The 25,105-nt window shown below is 45.8% G+C and overlaps 2 protein-coding genes across 22 annotated transcripts in view; both read right to left on the bottom strand.

Annotated features, from left to right (window-relative positions):
• SLC7A11 (solute carrier family 7 member 11) overlaps positions 1-14,423 on the bottom strand; it is a 272,050-nt gene extending 257,627 nt beyond the window's left edge. For both annotated transcript variants that reach the window (XM_051768142.1, XM_051768147.1), the window contains exon 1: positions 13,044-14,423. The gene's annotated coding sequence lies outside the window, so the exon portion shown is untranslated. The remainder of the gene's footprint in view (positions 1-13,043) is intronic.
• An 839-nt stretch (positions 14,424-15,262) lies between these two features.
• LOC127460967 (AF4/FMR2 family member 1-like) overlaps positions 15,263-25,105 on the bottom strand; it is a 33,873-nt gene continuing 24,030 nt past the window's right edge. For 17 of the 20 annotated variants that reach the window (XM_051768122.1, XM_051768123.1, XM_051768125.1 and 14 more), the window contains 13 exons: positions 24,741-24,771; positions 24,293-24,344; positions 22,451-22,511; positions 22,305-22,348; positions 20,933-20,987; positions 20,758-20,801; positions 19,944-20,124; positions 18,805-18,835; positions 18,356-18,407; positions 18,197-18,251; positions 17,478-18,065; positions 16,899-16,958; positions 15,263-15,356 (listed from right to left, as the gene is read on the bottom strand). In XM_051768122.1, the coding sequence (XP_051624082.1) occupies positions 16,944-16,958; positions 17,478-18,065; positions 18,197-18,251; positions 18,356-18,407; positions 18,805-18,835; positions 19,944-20,124; positions 20,758-20,801; positions 20,933-20,987; positions 22,305-22,348; positions 22,451-22,511; positions 24,293-24,344; positions 24,741-24,771 (1,209 nt within the window). In that variant the 3' untranslated portion in view covers positions 15,263-15,356; positions 16,899-16,943. Of the gene's footprint in view, positions 15,357-16,693; positions 16,810-16,898; positions 16,959-17,477; positions 18,066-18,196; positions 18,252-18,355; positions 18,408-18,804; positions 18,836-19,943; positions 20,125-20,757; positions 20,802-20,932; positions 20,988-22,304; positions 22,349-22,450; positions 22,512-24,292; positions 24,345-24,740; positions 24,772-25,105 lie in introns of all 20 variants that reach the window. The other 3 variants (XR_007899920.1, XM_051768127.1, XM_051768136.1) reach the window with 3 other exon arrangements.

Raw genomic sequence — 25,105 nt, 5'->3', positions numbered from 1 at the left:
TGATAACTATTTCCATGAAGGACATGCTAAAAATTCAGTGACTTGGTGTTGGAGAGGAGTCGAAGCAGGAGAGGCAGTTGCAGAAAGCTTGTCCTTGTTTCTGAAAGGGAGAAAGCCCTAAAAGGTTTCCCAAGTCCTCCAGATGTCCCTGAGACAAAAGCAAACCCTTCTGGTTTCAAAGAGCTAGTGGTTCATGATGACCAGCTCTAATCAGGCATGCTGCAGCATTCAGAAAACTCAAATCACAGCAGTTTAAAAGGCTGCACTGCAAGGGAAAATCCTGGCAGAAATCTGGCTTCTCTTTATCTCCTTCCCACCCTCTGCTTGCTGAATAGATATCTCAGGGTGCTGCTGGAGCACTCTCTGCCCAGACAACCCTGCTCCCCGAACAGCCTCCCAGACAAGATGCGATGCTCAAATATTGGGGTTATGACTCGGCAAGAACAAGAGCTGGTTAAAGGAACACTGTGACAAATCTGTGTTATTTACTGACAATTTCTTTTACCTTCCCTAGGGGTTTTAAGCACTCTGCACCCAGAAGACATTATTTTATATCAACTGCAAGAGCATTGCCATCACCTCTGCTCTCTGTCCCTGTGTTTGGGGCCACTCCTGCAGCTCCCAGCTTCAGCAGTTCCCTGCTCATGTACTTTTGCTGCAAAAGAAATACCCTTTTTCCTCACCCATGGCTTCAAGTGCTTTGCAAGGACTGAGGCTTATTTGTGCAATGCTCTGCCAGCCTCACACAGCTGGTGACAGGGGGAAAAGGTAATGAAAACAGCTTTTATCAGTCTTCCATACATGAAGGAAGGGGTGACACCCATGCTGGGCCATCCTTACACACAGATGTAGGCTGGGAGCAAATGTCACTTCCACGATTTGCAAGGGGATCGGAAGACTGGAAGTATTGCATCCAGCTATGGGGATTGCATCTTGTCACCTTCCAGGTCACCTGCTGCCTGGAGCTTGGTAGGCAAGGGGGAGACTCCTCTGAAAAAATTAAAGCTTCTCACTTCACAGGCATTTATTATGCCTTGAAGGGACTGGGGAGCTCAATGCTTCCTCACATTTTGGCTACCAAAGCCCAGTGGAGCCTGTGGGTGGGCTTTAAAAGTACAAAGAAATGGCTGAAAAGCCACAACAGAAGTGCTATTTGTCACTTTGCACCTCTCTCCTCTGCTCTTCCCTGCAATTGTATGACATCTCCTGACTTCTAAAAGGCCTCAGAATGCTGGTGCCAGAGGTGGGAGAATATTGACATTGAAAAGCTGCAATAAATCATAGAATCATAGAGTGGCCTGGGTTGGAAGGGACCTTAAAGATCATCTAGTTTCAACTCCACTGTCTGAGCATCAACACCATTCGCTATACCAGATTGCTCAGAGATTCATTCAACCTGGCCTTAGAGACTTCCAGGGATGGGGCATCCACAACTCCTCTGGGCAACATGTTCTAGCACCTCAGCACCTTCACAGTAAATAATTGTTTCCTAATATCAAACCTAAACCTACTCTCAGTTTGAAGCCATTTCCCCCTGTCCTGTCACTCCATGCTCTTGTAAAAAGTCTTTCTCCATCTTCCCTGTAGGCTCCCTTCAGGTAATGGAAGGCCACAATTAGGTCACCCCAGAGGTCATCTCTTTTTCAGGCTGAGCAATCCCAATTCTCTCAGCCTTCCTTCATAGGAGAGGTGCTCCATCCCTCTGATCAGCTTGGTCACCCTCCTCCAACAAGTCCATGTCCTTCCTGTGCTGGGACCCCATTGCTGGATGCAGCTCTGCAGGGGGGGTCTCACCAGAGGGGAGTAGAGGGGCAGAATCACCTCCCTCGACCTTCTGCCCAGGATGCTTTGGATGCAGCCCAGGACACATTTGGTTTCTGGGTTGCAAGTGCACATTGCAGCTCCTGTCCAGCCTCTCACCCACCAGCACCCCCAGGTCCTTCTCAGCAGGGCTGCTCTTGATCTGTTCATCCCCCAGCCTGGATTGATACCAGGGCTTACCCTGACCCAGGTGCAGCACCTTGCACTTGGTCTTATTAAATGTCATGAGATTCCCATGGGCCCACTTTTCGATCTGGTCCAGGTCCCTCTGGATGGCAGGTGTGTCAACCACACCACTCAGCTTGGTGTCATCTGCAAATCTGCTGAGGGTGCCCTCGATCCCTTCACCTACATCATTAATGAAGATATTCAATAACACTGGTCCCCATACGGACCTGTGAGGGACACCACTTGTCACTGATGTCTTTTGGGACTCTGAGCCATTGACCACGGCCCTCTGGATGCAACCATCCAACCACTTTCTTATCCATCTAACAGTCCACCTATCAAAATCATCTCTCTCCAATTCAGAGAGGAGGGAGGTTGTGGGGGACTGTCTCAAAGGCTTTAGAGAAGTCCAGATAAATGGCATCTGTAACCCTTCCCTTGTCCACTGATATAGTCACTCCATCATAGAAGGCCACCACGTTGGTCAATAAATAAAATATATTTGTCACAAATGGTCAAGCTGTGTGGTTTTTCCCTCCTTTTTCTTTTCCTTGACAGGATTGCCAGATCTACAGAAGAAACATATGAAAGAAACAGTTAGATCTATAGAAGCCAGCTAGAAAGATCTTTGCCCAGATCTAGCATTTTGCATTCCTCCAATGCTCACATTTTTCATCCCTCCTTCTCCAAACTGAGTAAGTAAAAACCTCCAAGAGGCTTTTTATTTGGAATATGTCAAAAAGAGAAAAATCCTGGACCTACACCCTCTACAAAACAAATAAGAATTACCCCATTTCACAGATAAGGAGGCTGAAAAAGCTTTTTCAGATTGGAGCCAGATAGAACTGAAGAACTGTGAAAAATCAAGGAAATCATCTGGATGTGCAGCTGAAGCCTCTGCTTTGCTGTCCTTCCCCAGGGAGGTCTCACCCATGTGGGAGAACAGCTCTGAAAAGCAACAGTAGTGTTTAGTAATGTTGGCAGCAGAATATAAAGTGGAAACAAAAGCAGTATTTTAATTCCCATCTCCATCTTCTCCTTTTTTACATTTTCCTTCGCTTCACCAGCGGGGAAAATCTTCCCCATGCAGGCACAGAAAAAGTGAAGATAATCAGGCAATTTTCCATCTCCGATCAAAACGGCAACTTCCCCTTTGATTATAAATTCCAAATAAAATGAATATTGTTCCATTTCCTTTGAATGTGTTACAAAAAAGCTATTTCAGTTGTGTTTGCTGCCTTCCTCCCTACCTATTATTTTCACCCCAGGCCTTTCCAGACATCTTTCATAAAAGCATTAACTGATATTTATTCGACACGGAACTGCTCTTTCCACTTCTCTTTCAGTTTAACAGAACCCTACAGACCACGGTGAGGAGGATTTTGAGCAATCACACTGTTTCACATACCCTCAGTCTCTTTTTCTCTGTGCAAGAGAACACCGTTATGGAAAGATGAGGCATAAAACCCAGTGCTGGCAGCACCCTTCAGCTCCCCCTTCACACGGGGCACATCATTCCAGCCCACAGACGGTATCGGGGGCTCTGCGGTGCACTTACCAAAATTTAGGAGGGAAGCAGAGGCAAGTTCAGAGGTTGTACAGCTCATTGCACTACTGTGTAAAGTCGCCCCCCCATAGCTCTTTCATGCTAATAAAAGCGGAATAGGAAAATTGTGCTAAATAGCTGATATGAGAACAGAGATAAATTGTAGTAAAACACAACGTAAAGTGCTTTGTGTCCCTATATGTGCTTCAGAAAAAAAAGCCACAGTTTGCATTAGATAAAGGATTTTGCTTGTGTCCTAGTAAAAAAAAAAAAAAAAAAAGCCAACATACCCCCTTGTTGGTGTTATACTGAGGGTTTGGGCATCTGTCCCCTTTCCCAGTTGGACGGGGCTTTGAGCAACCTGGTCTAGTGGAAGGTGGAATGAATTGAAACTAGATGATCTTTAAGGTCCCTTCCAAGCCAAACCATGCTGTGATTCAGTGATAACTCCCCCATGGGGGAAGTGTAGCTGTTAAAGAAATCAAGTACACCAGGCATACCCATGGACGTAATCCAAGGCCAGAAGTCCCATCCAAGGCCTTACTGAATGGGTAGGACTGCTTGGTAGATTTGCATCGGGGTGGAAGTGTTGACTATTTCCAAACTTTACAGAACTCAGATGCCAGGAGATCAAAGGGAGCTCGATGAGACCTGTTTCCCACCCTCTTCCCACGTAAATTAGCCAAATCACAGGAAAATAGTGAGTGACACACCACAAATAATCTCTGCTCTGCCCCCAGGACTGATGGTGGCAGAAACAGTCCACAGCCAGGCACAGAGGAATGCAATGCCCTGGGGAAGACCGGACAAGACCTATCCAAGTAGCCCACTTGCCCCTCACATGAACATCTCACCCTGTGGCACCCGCACCCACTGCACAACAGAGTGAGGGCACCTGGGTTTTTACCTTATTTTTCCATGCAGAAATCAGTGTAATGAATGAAGCTGTGTGTGCCATCTCTTAGGGGTGAAAAGAAAAAAAAAAAAACACCATGCAGATCTGGCAGGGCAGTGTGTTTGTATGCTCCACTACCTGCCAAACCCAAAGGAAGCAATATTCCCAGTGTAGCAAAGCCCAGCTGTCAATGATCTCTTCCAAGATAAAATCTTTAAGGAAGCAAATTCTGTAATTTCAAGGACACCTGTGATGCTCAACTCGCACCAGAATGTAAATAAAAAGCAATAAAAGCCAGATTTGCCTTGTTATCCACACTGCCTAAAGCACTATTTATTATTGCCATAACTAGCTGTCTGAAGCGTCCTTTGAATTGATTAAAAACCTGGAGGAAAAGGAGAAAGAAGAATGGCATGATGCTACACACGAAATATTTCTTGTTTCCAGCTAAGACAACACAAACACAGAGGTTAACATAGCCAGCAAAAACTGCCCATTGCACACACTCTAATTTCTTTGTAGTCTATTCATCCTGTAAGATTAATTAAGTTAAAAGGGTTAATTAAAACTCTATGCAACCCAGAGAGAAAGATTTAATTTTTTTACGAAAGTCCAGAAACTAGAAAAAAAAAATTTCCTTCATGTCAATCAATAGACTTCTTATTTACTATTGTTTTCGGTCTGTGCCCCAAGAGAAAGAAGATAAAAGCACAGTCAATCCAACACCTGCACCTTGCAGAGGCAAAGACAGACGAAGGCGAGATGGCCACCAGCCCCCTGGGCCTTCCTTGGAAAGGGCTCTTGAGGACCTCATGCCCCCAGGCAGCACTGAATGACTCTTGCAAACTTTAGAGGGAAGCCTTCTTATTTTGGGCATAATAGAAAATATGATTTTCGGTGCCTTACACATCATCTCCAAATTGATTTCTTCCCCCTCACAGCCCCCCACCCCCAGTTTAATCGTCTGTTCTGTCAACTTACAAAATTCTCTGTACAGACAGTGACATCTAGTGAAGGAAAGCTGAATTTGTGTGGATACAGGGCTGAGCCTGCGAGAGCAGAGATGGGGATTGGAAAACCCTGTAAGGAAGATTGCCAAGGGTCACTCTCAAACAAGGCTGAATTATTGCCCAGCAGAAACTCGTTTATTCACCTAGCAACAAAAGTCGAGGGCTCACACGGCACTTGCCTGGGATTAAAAAAATAAAAATTGGAAGCAAGGCTGAGTTCACAGGGTATTTCTGAGTGCCAGAAGGGCTGCCAAGGACCAGTGGGAGCCCACCAACATGTGGAAGGAGGCAACGGTATATCCTGTCCTTATGATTATACCTGCAACAAGTACCTCTGCAGCTGCTGCAGCCTTCCCACCAATTTCCAGCGTAAGCCCAGGATCCCCAAACTTTGTCTCCAAGCAACCTGACAGCTGGACAGTAGCTGAAAAGCACATAAAATAGGAACTGCAGCAAATGCTATTTGAAAAAACAAATAGCTGTGGGGCCCCAGCACCCCCCAGCTAAGGCAGTGTCACCTCTCCCTGCAAGTGGCCTCAAGAGGGCATTGCCACATCATCAGAGTGAGGACATGCAGCACACAGCACTGATGCCGCAGACAATGAATAAATCATATTGCAAATAAAAGGTGCCATCACCTTTTATCAGCATCTCATATTTGATTATCACAAATACGTAGCTCTGGTTTTTTTAATAAAAAATAAGCTGCTGAGGAGTTTACCATCTATCTCAGTGGAAGGCACTGAAGGACTTAGACACAATGTGCTGGAAAAGACACAGTGCTTATTAATCAAGGTGTTCTGGGTGGCACTGGGTTCCACACCATGAGCAGTCACGTGTGAACTGTACGCCTGCCTTATACACTCTGCTATTACTTTTGTTGTTGTTGTTACTGTTTATCTTATTTCATTGCTTTATCTAATAAACTGTTCTTATCACAACCTGTGATCTTTACCTTTTTGTGCCTCTAATTCTTCTCTCTCTATCCTGCCACAGGGGGAGCAGGAAGGGAGTGAGTGAGAGGTGCATGGTCTGGGGTGTTTCAGTAGGAACATTGAATTGGGGAATCCCATTCCTAAACAAAACAGCCATCTTGGCGCCCAATGAGGAACATGAAGGGTTGAGATAATGACAGCTCTGACCAGAATGGGCTGGAAACAAATTGGATCTAAGCATTTGTTGTATTAAGTACAGAGCCACTGGTGAAAATGTTGTTTGGTCTGTTCAAGTTGTTGTGGTACCAAACCCTGTATATACTCCCATATGTGCACTATGGTCTCCTCATAATGTTTTTTTTCAGAGCAGGGAGAGGGATCAGCATTGCTTGGTTGATGTACTGTGGGATATCAGTTGACATGACAAAATCAAGGCAATAAGGATCACTTGGGATGTGTATTCAGTGTTACTCACCTGCCCTTACCTCAGGTGCTACCTCCAAGAATTCATTAATAATTGTACCCAGTCTGCGGGGAGAACAGGGGACGGTCATTTTCCCCACCCTTTTTCTACTCCGGGTGTTTTACAACAGTTTTTGAGAATTTTGAATTCCCTTTGGATACTAAGGAAAGCAGGCTTTTGTTGTTGTGTCTGCTAGGTCTCCTCAGTGCAACCCACACGATTTTTAGAGTTACGAAAGAGATTTTTAGGAAAGTCATTCAAAGATCTGCCTCGAGGGTGCATAGTCATGAGTGGCATGAAATGCAGAAGAAAGTGGGCCAACTTTTGGAGGATTTCTCTCCTCCAATGTTTTGAAAGTTCACCTCTGAATATCTGAAGGACCCTGATAAAGTGGCACAATATCTGAAAGGAAAATGCAGTGGCAGTTCCAGAGAGGCATGAAGTTATGCAATGTGCTGAGCTCTGGTTACTATTTATCAGACACTGATCGATCCTAGACAGCCCTCTCAGGGAAAGGAGGAGGAAAGCAGACCGACAGGTACCACAGCCACTGAATGAGAGGAACACCCCAGTTTTTCTGCCAGTAGCAGTCGTCTCATAGAAAAGAAAAAAAATCCAAGACCATATCAATTCACTCAGTGAGGGATCAAGAAGAAGTAGGGATGCCAAGAACTGACTATACTGGAAGCTGAAGTGAGCCTGACTGTGAATGCATGGCAAGAACACTCCATTGTGACTGATCCAGAGGCCCTCTGCAGCCTTGGCACAGATTACCTCAGGAGACAATATTTCAAGGACCCAAAAGGGCACCCTTGGGCTTTTGGGATGGCTGCTGTGGAGACAGAGAAAATTAGACAGCTCAATACCTTGCCTGGTCTCTCAGAGGACCCTTCTGCTCTGGGACTGCTGGGGGTGGAAGAACAACAGGTACCATAACAGCACACAGTCCACAACACAGCACCAACCAGGACTCTGTGACCCCCATCCATGAGGATTCATGAACTGGAGAGTCAGGGAGTGGTCAGTAAGATTCACTCACCCTTTAACAGCCCTATGTGGCCAGTGCTTAAGTTGCTTAAGTCCAATGGAGAGTGGAGACTGACAGTGGACTATCATGGCCTGAATGAAGTCACACCCCCACCGATGTCACTGTGCTGGACAGATGGAACTTCAGTACAAAGTGGAGTCCAAGGCAGCCCAGGGCAGTCACCACTGACATTGCCAATGTGTTCTTCTCCATTCCTTTAGCAGCAGGTTGCAGGCCACAGTTTGCTTTCACCTGGTTCCAGGTGTGCAGTACATCTGGAACCGACTGTCCCACAGGTGGAAACACAGCCCCATCATTTGCCATGGACTGATCCAGGCTGCTCTGGAAAAGGGTGAAACTCCAGGACACTTGCAGTACCTTGATGACATCATCATATGGGAGAACATGGCAGAGGAAGTTATTGAGAAAGGGGAGAAAATAATCCACATCCTTCTGAAGGCTACTTTTGTCATAAAGCAAAGTAAGGTCAAGGGACCTGACAGGAAATTCAGTTTTTAGGAATAAAATGGCAAGATAGACATCAACAGATTCCAATGGATGTGGTCAGCAAAGGAGCAGCTATGTCCCCACCAACCAGCAAAAAGGAAATACAGGCTTTCCTAGGTGCTGTGGGGTTTTGGAGGAGGATATTCTAAATTACAGTCAGATTGTAAGCCCTCTGTGTCATGTGACCCAGAACAAGAACGATTTTAAGTGGAGTCCTGAACAACAACAAGCTTTTGAACAAATTAAACAAGAGATTGTTCATGCAGTAGCCCTTGGGCCAGTTAGGACAGGACAAGATGTAAAAAATGCTCTACACTGCAGCCAGAGAGAATGGTCCCCCCTGGAGTCTCCAGCAAAAAGCACCAGGAGAGACTCAAGGACAATCCCTGGGGTTCTGGAGTCAGGAATACAAAGGATCTGAAGTCTCTTACACCCCAACTGAAAAGGAGATCCTGGCAGTTTAGGAATGGGTTCAAAGACACTTCAGAAGTGATTGGCACCAAAGCAGAGCTCCTCCTGGCACCCCGACTTCCAATGCTGGGCTGGATGATCAGAGGGAAACTCCCTTCCACACATCATGCCACTGATGCTACATGGAGTAAGTGGGTTATGCTCAAATAGGAAACCTCAACTGCCCAGAGATCTTGAAAGTCATCATGAACTGGCGGGAGGGCAAAAATTTCAGGCTATCATCATCAGAGAAGGAGAAGGTGACATGTGCTGAGGAGATCTCACTGTAAAATCAACTACCTGAAAATGAAAGGTGACATGGTCTCTTCACTCACGGTTCCTGCTGTATTTTAGGGATATATTGAAAGGGAAAGCAGCTCTACGGAGTCCTATGTGGCGAGTCGCAGAAGTCACCGAGGGACATGAGGGACAAAGTGGATCAAGTCAGTCAGGCTGCAGAGCTGAAAGCCATACAGATGGCTTTGGATATCGCTGAAAGAGAGAAATGGCCAACACTCTACTTCTACACTGACTTGTGGATTGGTAGCAAATGCTCTGTGGGCGAGGCTGGACCGATGGAAAAAGCCTGACTGGCAGCGCAGAGGAAAACCCGTCTGGGCTGCTGAATTGTGGCGAGGCATCACTGCCCGGGTTATTCTGTACCACCTCATGCCATGTGAACGGGGTATGAAGGAGGGTGGAGATTTTTCTGTGGTGTATGGAGTACATGGTCAGGTGTCACTGCATTCTGGTGGTGAGTAACTGTGTGTAAATCATTTGCCCATCTTGTACACTCTGGCTTTATTATTGTTGTTGCTACTGATCATTTTCCTATTTCATTGCTGTTTCTAGTAAACTGTTATTATCTCAACCCGTGATCTTTACCTTTTTGTGCCTCCAGTTCTCCTCTCCATCCCACCACAGAGGGAACGGGGGGAAGGTGAGCGAGTGGTGTGTGGTCTGGGCTGTTTCAGTGGGAACACTGAATTGGGGAATACCATTCCTAAACCACAACATCTCAGAACCTAGAAATGGAGTTGATCTTCATACTGACTCTCAGCCATTTAAATGGCAGCACAGGTTGTAAGGTTTACTTCAAGAGGAGACAGTCCATCACAACTGAGAGTGGTACTATGCTGTTCCATGAGCACAGTCAAATGGTAATTTCCTACTTTTACAAGAAAAGTCAATATAGCAATTGCAGAAAGTTTGGGAACAACGTGAACTTGGCTACCACCAGCAGCCAGACAGGCTTTCAGTCTGTTATGGTGAGTGAGTTTTCCTTCTTGCACATGTCTGCACTGTGCTAAGAATAAGGGCTGCCAGGATTGCTAAATCCTGACACCAGACCAGGATGTTGCCCTTAGACAGTGCCACAAAACACCCTGAGTTGGAGCAAAAAATCAGACCTTTACTTCGCTAGACTGGATCTTGGATGGCACCCAGGAGGGACTCTCAGTTAGGACACATGTGGCCAAACAGCCTTTCCCCTCCAGGACACACATTAAAGCCTCACTGGGGTCACTAATGATCAACCACCCCGGCTTTGCTGCACTTGCAAGCATATTTTTCATTTCACTGGTTTGCTCTCTGCAGGACTAGGTCACTGGGCTGCCTCCAAGTTGCCTGGATGGTCCTCCCACCAGAAGCTTTAGTGTCTGGGGCTTGTTGTCCCTCTCAGGAGTAATTTGCTGCTATCCTGGATCCAGCTCAGTGGAGGGAAAATGGATTTTGTGTTGAACAAGGTCCTAACTTTCTTGAGGTGAAGGGTCTTTCTCTGCCAACACTGCTCTTGTAACTGCTGCTGTTCTAAATTTTGTAGAACTGGTAACTTAAATTCAGGAAGTGTCCTAGTCCTGGATGTCCCCCCTGAATTCAAAAGATATCTTTTTTATAGAAGAGGCATATCTTTGCATCCAAGGCTTTCACTTCTGAACACAACAAAGTAAAATTCATGCTTCTCTGGGAGTGCAATCACCCATGACTGCACATGACCATACTGCTCATTTTAAGTGATGTGTGTTGCATCTTTCCCTGGAGCTCCACACAAGCTGATCTTTCAGGGGACTCTAGGATGCCAAGGTTTTCCTTCCGAGTCAGTCAGGAAATGCTTTTGCTAAAAAGAGTGATGGTAATCACTTTCTAGATATGAAAAATCCTAATAAACATTTTTGGAAAGTTTGTTATTTAGCCTGGTTTTTATCTTTTTCAATATTCAATTATTTACGACTGGAAAAGGGAGTTTGATGTACTGAGAGGTGACAGAAATGCTCATGAGCTGGCTCTGCAGGAGCTCACACTTCTGGGAAAGGAAGGCAATGTGGTTGTCCACACTGCAAGATTTACAACTGCCCTGCAAAGCTCATGAATGCAGGTGGACTTCCTAGCTGAATATTGGGTGAGGTTTGACAGCATTAAGCCATTTTCTACCAATCTACCAGAAAATAGATCCAAATTTACTGTTATATCCTATTTCTCATCACACTGTCTTGAAAAACGAGCACATACAGTTTTGGACCCTACCTTAAAATGTGTTAATAATGAAAAGCCAGGGGAGATGCACATGTACCTAACTCATCATTCGAAATCAATACTGTAAGTAACATTTATAAACAGAAAAAACAGAGCTGAGTGCACTCTGCATCCCAGGAACTGCAAAAACTATTGTCATGATGGGCAGGAGGAGTAATTTGGTTCACTGGTTTTCCCTATGGAGAGACTATTGGCAGCTGTCAGTTTTCTATTGCTGCCAGTCATTCATTTCTCCTTCACACTTCTCCCAAAAGGAAGTGCAAGGCTAGTTGTTGGTAATGAAGAGGAACACTTCAAAATCACTGTTTCTCAGTTTTTAAAAGCCACTGTCTGATGTAACTGTACAGCTACAACATACAGTGGAGAAGAAAGCAGGCACTCAAGCGGCCCCGATTGGAATTTTTACAAGTGTAAAATACAATGCTGTATTTAACCAGACCAATTGCTGTATTCCTTAGCTGGACGTAGTGGAGTACTCTCTTTTCTGCCTTTCTCCATCAAGCCACAGGCACATAAGTGCTTTAATTGAACATGGAAGCTGCTTGGAAACTTGAACCTTATGAACCCAGTCAAGAGCTTCCCATCCCTTCAACGCTGCCATCACGAACATTAACAGTGTGGGAAAACTTGATGTCTTTGCAGGCATTCAGTTCTTTGAAGGGACAGTTTGATGGACACTTGCAGAAGACAATGGATTCATGGAACCTTAAAACCATAGAATGTTTTCGGTTGGAAGGGACCTTAAAGTTCCAACCCCCTTGCCATGGGCAGGGACACCTTTTCCTAGATCAGGTTGCTCAAATCCCCATCCAGCCTGGCCTTGAAATATTAAAAAATTATAATAGTCAGTGTCATTAAATACATATCATGCAAACATTTATCATTATAATGGCCTTGGTTATGAACACTGAAAAATAATAAATCAAGAGCTTTGGATTCACATCTGCAATTGGAGATTTTCCACACAGGCTTTACCATCTTCCTCTGCAGTTACTGTCTGAGACAGCTCAGTTGGAATTCTAACTAATCTCCATGCCCAGAGTTGCTTTTGCCACAGATCTGATGGGTCTCCCATCAGTCATCTCTTTCTCAGCACCGGGACCTTTTGGCAGCACCCAGCCCAGAACAAAAGGGGCTTTGCACTGCCAAAATCATCCTCCTTTATGAGGGATTCCATGGCTATCCTACTCCTCAGAGACACTTACGTTTAAAGCTGAAGCAGCAGCAAGCCCTCCCGGAACCTTCCCCTCCACTTGAAATTAATTTGTTCCACTGCAGGGTGGATAACATTAATATTAATAATTAATTTCCCTGGAGAGATGACTTCTTTCAGTGACAATTGTTCTCAGCTTGCAGAGGCAGTAGTAAGAATCTGGATTTTACATGTAAATTATTTGTTAATGGGGTAATGAAAACCAAACATCACAGCAATCCAATTCATAGATATGACTCACAAGATCTTTACAATTCCTTCAAATATAGATAATTCTTCAGAGACTTAATGTGAAAAAAGGTTTCTGTACACCAAGTAATGCCATCAGATGGTGACTGAAGTATTAAATCATCTCAGTCAAATAAACACAACTAATCTAAAAAGAATCAAAATCAGCACATCACTGATCAAAGTACAAATCATCAATTCCAAGAATTCCTAATTTGCTGCACAAATCAAGGAGATGATTTGCTCACCTCTCTGGTGAAAAACAATTACCAGATGATTTTTTCATGAGGTCTGATTCCTGCAGCTCACTTGCTCTACCTGTCAGCTGCACCATCTTCTTGTACATTTGATTGCACAACAGCTTCTGAGAAAAGAGGGAACCCTCGATCAAATTCCTCTTTAGGACAGCTTTCAACCACAACAGTAACACCATGGTTTGCCTCCCGGGAGTCGACAGCTCCTCCCATTTTTGTGTCGACTGCAAACTTGCTCAGTATGGGGTTGGTGATTGCCCAGCCCTCTCATTTGTCCAGGTCTCTCTGCAGGACCTCCCTGCCCTCCAGGGAGTCGACAGCTCCTCCCAGTTTTGTGTTGTCTGCACACTTGCTTAGTATCCCTTCCAGCCCTGCGTCCAAGTCATTTATGAAGGTGTGGAAGAGCACTGGGCCCAAGATGGAGCCCTGTGGAACCCCACTAGGGAGGCTCCCTGTTCATGTGCTTCTGAGGCAAAAGGAAGGAAAGATACAGCTGGGTCAGGGGAGGAGAAATAAATGACAAGATTTCTCAGGTTTCTACGAGAACTTCAGAATTGCCAGTAGATTGGTTTACATCAGTTGCGCTCTGCAGATATAACCATGTGCTTCCCACTGCATCGAGAATGTTTTCCTGCAGGAACTGTTAGAAACCATGGGACATGAGCACTTCTGTAGCACTTTTCTAAACAATGGAGGGTCTCAGTTCTGAAATTTCAGGGAGGGCTGCCGGGAAAGGGGATGGGGCCACAGCCACGGGACTGGCACCGCGGCGGCCCTGGGGCTGAGGGCACCTGTGGGAAACCAAATCCCACCTGGCACACCAGCTGTGCTGCGGCCTCGGGATCGGGAAGCGTATGGGATGGTACAGCTGATGGGTGGTAGGAGCATACAGAACATGCCAGTTTTCTGTGGTTTTCATAAATCCAGGGCATTTCTGTGCGTCCTTGTGATGTCCCCTATGGCACAGTGCAGTAAGGGGCAGGGATGGGGAGAGGTGAAACCTGAAAGCCTTTCATGGAAAAATACCCTGTTCTTTCCAGCCAGATTAATGGTTTGCCTTCATGAACTTGGATCCAGCCTTCCACCTGGCAGGGGCCACTTCTACAGAAACTACTTTTGCAAATGCAGACATTTTGCTGGTGTTTATTTACTGTCCATTTTCAAGAGCCTCAAACCCATGAACAGGTAGTTTGCAAAGGGGAGACTGCTGCACATGTGCAGACCTGTTCCTACATCATGAAATTATGTGGAAACAGGAGGGAATTCTTTCTTGTAAACACACTTGTTTTGGGATACCATCCTTCTCTTCACCACTCCCACAGGTCCGTCGGAGATAGGGCAAGGGATGTGAGAGGACCAGAGGACTAAGGCACACTTTTCCATATGAGGACAGCAGATGCGGCTGTCACACCATTGGAAATCCTTGGGTAGACACGGGTGTCATCTTACTGAACACATAAATGCTGGGCATGCTGCCTTCACAGTTACAGTGACAAGGGAAAAATGCTTGCAAACAGCTAATTATTGCCTTCTGTGTTCCCTTGACAGGTTTCTAAGTATCTGGGCCCATCCTGATGTGTGGCCGAGTAGGAGCCTGTGAGTGACATCCCTCCACCACAGGAGACAGACAGAGCTGTTGCCAAACACCCCTTGGCATTTGCCACCCCAGCCTGAGGCTTCCAAGGCTGAAACTGAGCAAGACCCTCAGTAACACTCCTCTGGTGTTTTCTGGGCACACAACTACTGCAGACTGTGGGATGTCACCTAATAACCTCTGGAGGCAGATCTCCTTGTCAACAATATTTGTGATGATTGTCCTGTTGGTTACTCATAAGAGAAATGTTTATAGATCATCAATACATTGGCCCGTGCAGACAATTCATTGCACTTTGTCATTTTAAAGGCAGGTGCCATTCTCCATCTCTTTATTTTCAAGGCAGGAAACCACTACCCAAACAAACACAGTGCAAATATTTCCTAAGGGAACCAGAAAACTTCAGCTTTATTTGAAACATTTTTGTTTGCAGGTGCTTTTTTCAAAAATTCAAAAAAAAATAACTAAGCTCTTTCTATTTTTCCTTGCAGGTGTTTTATTGAACAATTCAAAAAAATAACTAAGTTCCTATGTTCCTAAGGCTTCAAAATGACAGAAAACTGGAAGGTATTTGACATCCTGGAGAAACAATTCCGGCATGTTTTCTTCCAGTCTCAGACACTGTACTGCCTGCCTGGTGGAGTGTGACAGGTCTGTCAGGCTCCTGGTCAATACCAGAGCACAGGTCTCTCTGATGACTTTGGCAAAGATCTCTGGAAAAAGAGAGGGAGAGAGAAAACCTTTGGTTGCTTTCATACAACAGGCACATCTGACAGAGGACACTCAGCAAATACTGTTATTTGATTCAAAGGGCACTTGCAAAGCCTGTAGAATTTCAGCAACTGCCTCATCAGTGTGAGCCTTTTGACAGCCTTCCTACCGCACATCGTGCTTATTTTCTTTTGCCACTCTGCCAACAGATCATGGCACTGCATCCCTTCATCCTCAGTAGCTCACAAAGCCTTGTGTTTTATGGAAAATGGCACTGCAAAGGCCACGTGGGATGGCAGGTTACAGACTGAACTGCACCCCCCCTACAGCTTTTACAGATGCACCACTGCTTGCACCACAGGAGAACACAACAGTTTTAACAACAAAACTGCACAATAACAAGAGGAGCAGCAATTCTAGGAGTTGCTACTGGCAAATACTGGTCACGTGCCCAGCAAGGACTCCAAAATTCAAGTGCTGCTCAGGAGCCAAGTTCCTTTAGCAAGTGCTGCTCCAACACGGCAGGTTGATGCTGCACATCTTGCCTGATTCTGCTGTACATGGGACAGTCCTCTCTCCTCTTTCACTACCCACTTTTCCCAGTGGGAATGGTCCCTATTCACTGCACACATGCTCCCCAGCTTCTCTACCTTGGCACAGCTGAGGACTATTTTACACAGAGCACAGCACCATCCCTGACCTGATCCAGCCCAAAAACGCTTCCTATCCTTCCCACTCCAAAAGCCACAACGTGACTAAAGCAGCTGCTCATTTTCACTGAGAGACAGGGAAGAGTGAACTCCAGAACTAAAGATCTTCCATCACTACTGCAGTTGGAATATCCTTTCCCCAACTAAACGCTGGCCCCAAAGTCTCCATGCTTTCAGAGCACCTCAGCATTTTGTCTGCAGAACAGCAGTTTCCTCCTGTTGTCAGGACACAAACCTCAGCACCAGTCCAAGCCAACAGCTCAAACTCCAGCCACAGGCAAGCAGGAATACAATGCAGTAGCCCATGACTGATGCACGAGCCTGCCCTGTTGGGAACACTGACGACTTGGAGACACGCTCTTGGAAGCACTGACTCTAGCAAAGACCTGGCCAAAATACTGGCAGTGCCCTGGTGTGCAAACTGGCAGGGAAGCTTCAGCACATCTACCAGAAACACTGCAAATGCTACACTGGGATAAACCAGAAATTCCTGGCCACCGAGGATGCCTGAAATGCCAGACAGTCAGGACTCAAAAGGCACACACTGGTTATGTTTCTGTGGGTCACATAGGAGAAAGACAAAGGCAACAAGATGATTTTAGTGGAGAAGGAAAATGCTCTACCCTTACCCATATACAGCTACAAAGCTGTTTTCTGGAGCGGTTACTTCCAGGATGGAAAGGCAAATCTCCAGCAGATTAAGTTTCAGAAGGCATCCTATGTTAGAAGCAAACTCAGGAGTGTTAGGACAGGAGATACAGTTCTTCAGCTCCCCCTTTTTAAGAGAGACTTAGATTTAGGCATCTTTCTGACATCCCACCACTGTATACTCACTTCACTTTATTGCAGTCTTTGCTTACTGAAGACTAGCTTTAATCTTCATATCTCTCCCCTCTAACAGGAAGAAAGAAAAAAAGGAAAAAAAAATCACTCAGGTTTTGAAAGTTCACACCAAGTACAGACTAATACGCTTAAGCTTGAGTGATTCTGATTCTGACTGAGAACAGGAAAACTAAGATACTGGAATTCACCAAATGTAAACCCACAGCACAGCAGATATAGATTTCAGGCTCACTGACAAGTAACCAAAAAGGACTTTTTATCTAATTTGCTTGGATTGATTAATTGTTTTGTAGTGGCAGGGATGAAACTGCTAAACCTCTTATTTCCATTGCTGAAAATAAACATTTCATCTCTTCTAGGTGGGCTTTTCATTTGCTCAGGAGGGGATTTGTGACCATTGAGAAACAGCTGTGGAAAGTTTTGATTCACGGTCGCTTTAGACATTCGAGAACACCTTTATGGGAGAAGCATAATGGTTCCACTCCCAACCTGTGAAGTGGAAACTTCGCAGGAGTTTTTCAAACACCACCTTGGTCCTTGTACAAACCCACCTCCCCTCCCACCTCTCACCTTTTTCTTCCCACTGGGCTCATCAGGACTGTCCATGGCTCTCCTCTTCAAGTCCCACTTCCTTGCACCAGGGAGGTCCTTGGTCTCTGCTCTTCTCTGGTGCTCCTCTTTCACCCGGACAGGCTCAGGAGCTGCGGGGTCTCTCACTGGCGAGAGCAACTTCTTCACCCTGAGGGCAAAGGGCTGTTTCACTTTGGCCTGCTGGGAGCCCTTTCTGTTCTCATGGGGCTCTTGGAGGGCCGGCTTCAGGTCTTTTCTGTAAGTAGATTTTGCTCTTTTTTTGACCCTCTGTTTGTCCCTGGAAGACTGGGCTCTGATCTCCAATGGATCAGGGTTGCTGTCCTCCTTCCGGCATCTCTTGACCCCGTTGTCCACCAGGGGCTTGCCAGGCCTTTTGACACCCCCAGTGTGGTGGGTCTCTGAGCCCGAGGAGCTCTCTGAGTCACTTGTCTCCGGGGATGAGGAGCTCTCAGAGTCACTGGTCTCAGAGTCTGAGGAGCTCTCAGAGTCACTGGTGCTCCCTGACTCTGAGCTGCTGGATTGCAAAGACCTTGGACCACCAAGTGGAGAAGGAGGCTTTTCAACAACCTATTTTGGTCACAAAAAAAAAGAGGAGAGAAGGAGGAAAGGTTAGCTCAAGGAACTCAGAACAATGCAACAAGGTGAGATGATTCCAAGGCATGTCTGTGTGCCCGGTGTGTCCAACATCCCAAACTGACTTGGTTGTCATCGCTCTCCTCGCTGTCACTGAGCTGCAGGTCGTCTATGAGCACGCTGAAAGACAACCAGAACAGAAATATCAGCCAAGGCAGACACATTCGCAAGCACCAGACACTGAACAATTTGGGTTGGGCTTGTAACAGAGTCTGGTTACTTACGATGTTCTTGGCTGAGAGCTCGGCGATGTTCCTGAGGCTGTGCCAGACTGCTCTGCACATCAAACAGGAATAGGTTGGATTAATTTGCCTCACTTCTAGCCGGTTTCACCCTATCATCTCTGAGCACCAGATTGGAAAGTCACTTTCTTCAAGGACGTCTTTGCCACTGAGATTATTCATCACTCCATGGGCTTTCCCAATGGGGTTTCCTAAGGGGGTTTCCTAATGAAATACTGCTTGTGCCCTGCTGGACTGCTACCTTCATTTCTAGGTAATGAATGTTTACAGTCTCTATGGCCATTTCTAAATTCATCCCTGTTCAACAAAGCAGGGGAAATCACCCTTCTTAATCCATGTAAACATCTGATGTTCTCCACAACATTTCACACACCACACACAACATGACCTGTCAATACATAACTGGGTGTTTGCTTTGGATTTCTACTTACCCTGATTCTGAGCTGCAGAGCCGTCTGTGCCCTAGAAAAGAAGACAAAGTGCATGTTGAAAAGGAAATAAATCAGCTCTTTCTCAATAGCACTTTACCAATGATTGGTTTCCCAGGTGTTACCTACTGGACTAAACACTTTGACTGGCTTGTCAGAGTCTGACTGGGAAGTCCAGAGTCTAAACTGGCCTGCCATACCTTAGCATGCACAGAAATGATACTTGCTACTGCCACCAAAAAAGTTTAACAACAGTGTGTAAAACCATGCTCCCAGGGTTTGGGAGGAAGAGGGAAGAACAGCAAAATTTCTGCTAGTCTAGACCTATTCACTGTCAGGGTCATGGCAAGGCAGGAGCCTCCCTGCAGCTCTTCTTTAGCAAAAACAAGAGGAAGGGACGACCTTTCACCCCAAGGACCCCTGAGCAGCCTTCTCAAGATCCTTTCTTTGGGTGAATCTTTCACCTGTGTGCAGCAGCCCTCACAGGATGTTTACTAAAAGCAAACCAGCCCAGCCCTGCTCCCCAGTCACCACCCCTGAACTGTACATGCAGCACACAGGGCACACAGCCAGGGCTGCAACCTCACTGTTTCTTCCTCCTCCCTCTCCAGCTTCAGCACTGGAGGACTGTATTATCAAACAGATGTTGATCATTGAGGCCAAACAGAAGTAACCAAGGATGACAATGACAATGCTGAAACAAGCAGAAAGTGAAGCCATGGACTTTTTACTGGAGCTTACAGAGCCATTATCCAGAACGCCTCTGCACAGAAAACAGTCAGGGGCCACAGCCTAAAGACTGCAAAGGAGGATCATTCAGCATATTCACCAAAAGTTTCATCTGTCAGCTTCAAAATGGACTAAGCATGGAATTAACACTCCAGAAGTACTAGACAACGATGCCAAAGGACAAGGGGGAACACTTCCAGCAGAAACCACCAGAGGTCTAACCACGCTGTTACTGAGGGTATTTCACTGACAAACTCCAGAAGGGAAGCAGCATCTCTGACACAGCAAAGGTGTCAAGGGGACGCCTGAAGGACAACACTATTTCAGGTCTCCTGTCCTGCCTGCACTCAGACAGCAGGCAGGCTGAGGCAGGAGGCTGTCTTAAGCAGCTCCTACATTTCATTTGCACTCACCTCAGGTGCTGGTGCAATTGGAGGGTCGCTCACGTCACCGCCACTCAAGGTGGTCTCCATCTCCGAGTCGGAGGAGCTCTCTGAGTAAACGGTCTCCCAGTCTACGGAGCTCTCTGAGTCACTGGTCTCCGAGCTGCTGGATGGAGATGATGCCACACTCCTGGGCTGGGACTGTAGGGCACTGCAAAGCCACCAGGAGATGAAATTACAAAGGAGCATGGGTGAAGATTATTTACTTATTATATTGACGTGGCGGTATTTAGAAATAAAACTGAAACCCTGTGTTTTGGCAATGAGAGGAGAGGGGAGAAGGCCAAAAGAATACATTGCCATATTCAAAACATAATATAATAAATATTTCAACTTCAACCCACTAAGACAAATATGTAAGCAGGACATCACTGCTACATTCCGAAGCTGCATTTGGCCAACTCAACTTTAAAAACCCATCAAAACCGGCCAGGGCTTTTCTGAAAGCCTCAGTCCTTTCAACTGGAAAAAAATTTCCAATAAAGGCTACCAGATTTCAGGATGGTTTTTTGGTTTTCTATTCTTCCCCTTAAGTTTTCCCTTCTCCATCTGTGTTACTTGGTCAAGACAAAAATGTGGGTCAGTGCTCTCCTAGAGGAAAAGCTCTGGGCTTCCCCACCTTTCTTCCTCTAATGCTGGCCCGGGGCACTTTAGCCTGTCTTGAATATTGCTTCTGACTAACAAGACATGACAGAAACCAGGAACCCTTTCCCATCTCCCCCTCCCATAAAAAGGAGGTTTGTTTTTCTCCTTATCTGGTCTAACTAGAAGTTTGCTAAAAAACCTGTCTCTTGGAGAAACAAGTGCAGAAGGAGGCTTTTCAGCAACCTGTTTTGGTCACAAAAAGAAAGAGAAGAGAGGAAGGAAAGGTTAGCTCAAGGAACTCAGAACAAGACAACAAGGTGAGATGATTCCAAGGCACGTCTGTGTGCCTGATGTGTCCAACATCCCAAACTGACTTGGTTGTCATCGCTCTCCTCGCTGTCACTGAGCTGCAGGTCATCTACGAGCACACTGAAAGACAACCAGAACAGAAATATCAGCCAAGGCAGACACATTCTCAAGCACCAGACACTGAAAAAAGTTTTGGGTTGGGCTTGCCAAAACAAACCAACCTCCCCCATCCCTTCTGAACATTTGACAAATTCAGGCTGCAAAAGCCTGTCACTGCCTGAATGGGTGGGAAAATGGTAACACACAACCAGGCATTTCATTGGGCTTTCCAGCTGACCTGGGGATATTGGGCAATGGAGGTCAGGAGCAAGGGCTGCCATCTAGAGGCAGCAAAGACCAAGCTCAGGGAGGGAATGCTGCTCACAAAAGGCTCCCTGGCCCAGCCTGCAGGAGGGAAGGAGTCTGATCCTTGCACAGGAAGAGACTCCCATGCTCTCAGCCTGCACTGCTCCCCAAGGGACAGAAAGCACCCTCTGTGCACCAGAAGCTGTGCATGTTCACACTCTCTGTGCTCAAGGGTGCCAATATTTCTCCTGTCACAGGGCTCCTTGTTTTCCTGCTGAAGTCTCCTGACACACATACAAATTCATCCTTATTTCCTGTTCCTTCTGGAAACTAGCTGGGGCCTGACTCATGAACCCAGAGAATTCCTCCAGTGTCCTTCCAAAGCTGGGGGGAAAAGCCTGGGAACCAGGACAGGAGTTTTACTTAATCTGCTCACAACTCTCTTGTTCCAACCTCATTTCCAACTACAGGCTCTCTGTGAGAAATTTTTCTCATGGCCATAGAAGAAAAATAAGACACCAACCCCTCATCACAGCACAGTTCACAGCAAGAAAACAAATAGGAATGATAACCAATGAACCCCATCGTTCTGGAAAAAGGAGGAGAACACTGGTGTTCCTGAGGCCTTTTAGGAAAACTACACAAATCTTCACACTCTTTCATGTCAAAATATGAGCCAAGAGAACAAGATTTACAGTTCTGTGCATCACCTCTAAAGACCCTGAGTGATTTGATTTTATGATTCCATGGCAACAGAGGAGTAAAATCCTGGAATAAAAATGTGATTTCCTTATCTTAACATTATCCCCATTACCTACAGAAATTCTTTAACACTCCTACCAAAGCACTCGACACACATTAACACAGTTCTGGTTCATAAGTAAACTGCAGCATGCCTGGATTATACATTTCTAACTGGAGCTTTCAGGAAAACCCCAAACTGAAGCCAATTTTCAACAACACCCTCAGGCAGCCAGGAACCAAAGCCTATGGCTACAGGAAAAGCAAAGGACACTTTCCCACCTCCCTCTCAGAGAAATCGGAGTTTTGTTTTTCTCCTGATTTGGTCTAGCTAGTAGTTTGGGAACAAACCTGTATCTTGGAGGAGCAAGTGCAGAAGGAGGCTTTTCAAGAACCTGTTGTGTTCACAAAAACAAAGAGGAGAGGGGGAAGAAAGGTTAGCTCCAGGAACTCAGAGCAGTGCAAGAAGTCAAGATGATACAACATTGAAAACTGACCTGGTTGTCATCACTCTCCTCACTGTCACTGAGCTGCGGGACATTCGGGAGCCAACTGAAACTACAACCAGAACAGAAATATCAGCCAAGGCAGACACATTCTCAAGCACCAGACTCTGAACAAGATTTGGGTTGGGTTTGCCAAAACAAAACAGCCTTCCCCATCCCTTCTGAACGTTTGACACATTCAGGCTGCAAAAGCCTGTCACTGCCTGAATGGGTGGTAAAATGGTAACACACAACCAGGCATTTCATTGGGCTTTCCAGCTGACCTGGGGATATTGGGCACTCTTTGGTGTCAAATTATGAACCAAGCAAATGAGATTTACGGCTCTGTGGGTCACCTCTAAACACCCTGAGCACTTTGGTTTTATGTTTACATGACAATAGAGGAGCAAAATCCTGGAATAAAAATGTGATTCCCTTACATAAACACTATCCCCATTGCCTACACAAATCCTTTTACACTCCTACCAAAGCAGTTGACACACATGGGGGCATTTTCAGGGAAATAGGTCCGTGCCACTGCCAAAGCTGGCCACGGTCTCACAACCAACAGCAATTCCACAAACCACAAGTGGTTCATCTGCTCTTGTCCACAGACTAACTTCACATTTTCTATCCTAGTCATTCGTTTATCAGATTGTGCCCCTCCCTGCCTTTACAATGAGAATGTGAACAGAGTTCTGGTTCACAGGCAGACTGCAGCATGCCTGGATTATACATTTCTAACTGGAGCTTTCAGGATAACCCCACAGAGCTGAAGCCAATTTTTAACAGCAACCTCAGGCAGCCAGAAACCAAAGCTTATGGCTAAAGGAGAAACCAAGAATGCTTTCCAATCTCCCCCTCATATAAAAAAAGGTTTGTTTTTCTCCTAATTTGGTCGATCTACTAGTTTGGGAACAAACCTGTATCTTGGAGGAGCAAGTGGAGAAGGCAGCCTTTCAACAACCTGTTTTGTTCACAAAAACAAAGAGAGGGGGAGGAAAGGTTAGCTCAAGGAACTCAGAGCAGTGCAAGAAGTCGAGATGATACAACACTGAAAACTGACCTGGTTGTCATCGCTCTCCTCACTGTCACTGAGCTGCGGGACATTTGTGAGCCAATTGAAACTACAACCAGAACAGAAATATCAGCCAAGGCAGACACATTCTCAAGCACCAGACTCTGAACAAGTTTTGGGTTGGGCTTGCCAAAACAAACCAACCTCCCCCATCCCTCCTGAACATTTGACACATTCAGGCTGCAAAAGCCTGTCACTGCCTGAATGGGTGGTAAAATGGTAACACACAACCAGGCATTTCATTGGGCTTTCCAGCTGACCTGGGGATATTGGGCAATGGAGGTCAGGAGCAAGGGCTGTCATCTAGAGGCAGCAAAGACCAAGCTCAGGGAGGGAATGCTCCTCACAAAGGGCTCCCTGGCCCAGCCTGCAGGAGGGAAGGAGTCTGATCCTTGCACAGGAAGAGACTCCCATGCTCTCAGCCTGCACTGCTCCCCAAGGCTACGACATTAATCTCTGGGGGATTTTCTTCAGTTTTGGTTTTTCTTTCAACACAGACAATAGCACCATCCCATGGTTTACTGGACTTGGCATTGCTGGATTAATGGTTGGACTTGAGGATCTTAAAGGTTTTTTCCATCCTAAACCTTTCTGTGTGTCCATCCGGAAATATTAATGTTTCATTGGTGAAAATTCCCTGCACTCAAGTTTTCTAAGAAAAATCAGACTGATAAAACCTGAAGCTTCAGAATCCTCAAGGAGCACCAGTTTTTGTGCCTTCCAGGTTCTTTTAAGTAACTGCCCAGTAGAGCTGGGAACACACTCTGGTTACTTACGATGTTCTTGGCTGAGAGCTCGGCAAAGTTCCTGAGGCTGTGCCAGACTGCTCTGCACATCAAACAGGAATAGGTTGGATTAATTTGCCTCACTTCTAGCCGGTTTCACCCTATCATCTCTGAGCACCAGATTGGAAAGTCACTTTCTTCCAGGACGTCTTTGCCACTGAGATTATTCATCACTCCATGGGCTTTCCCAGTGGGGTTTCCTCAGAGGGTTTCCTAATGAAATACTGCTTGTGCCCTGCTGAACTGCTACCTTCATTTCTAGGTAATTAATGTTTACAGTCTCTAAGGCCATTTCTAAATTCATCCCTGTTCAACAAAGCAGGGAAATCATCCTTCTTAATCCATGTAAACATCTGATGTTCCCCACAACACATCACACACCACACACGAAATGACCTGTCAATACATAACTGGGTGTTTGCTTTGGATTTCTACTTACCCTGATTCTGAGCTGCAGAGCCATCTGTCCCCTATAAAGAAAGACAAAGCGCATGCTGAGAATGAAATAAATCAGCTCTTCCTCAAGAACACTTTACCAATGATTGGTTTCCCAGGTGTTACCGACTGGACTAAACACTTTGACTGGCTTGTCAGAGTCTGACTGGGAAGTGTCCCAGAGTCCAAGCTGGCCAGACATGACACAGAAATGATACGTGCTACTGCCACCAAAAATGTATTACTGGCACATTAGAGGTAGGTACATCTTTGAAGAAGTATTTAAAACTTTACAAGAAGTGCCAAGCAGCTTAAGAGAATCAGCAAATATCTTTTGTAGACAATAATGTTAAAATGGCTTTTGTACAT

The sequence above is a fragment of the Manacus candei genome, unplaced genomic scaffold (assembly GCF_025592945.1).
Source record: "Manacus candei isolate 608988 ecotype Guabito, Panama unplaced genomic scaffold, ASM2559294v1 h1tg000092l, whole genome shotgun sequence".
In the NCBI taxonomy this organism is placed as follows: Eukaryota; Metazoa; Chordata; class Aves; order Passeriformes; family Pipridae; genus Manacus; species Manacus candei.
This window is presented reverse-complemented; position numbering and strand designations above follow the sequence as displayed.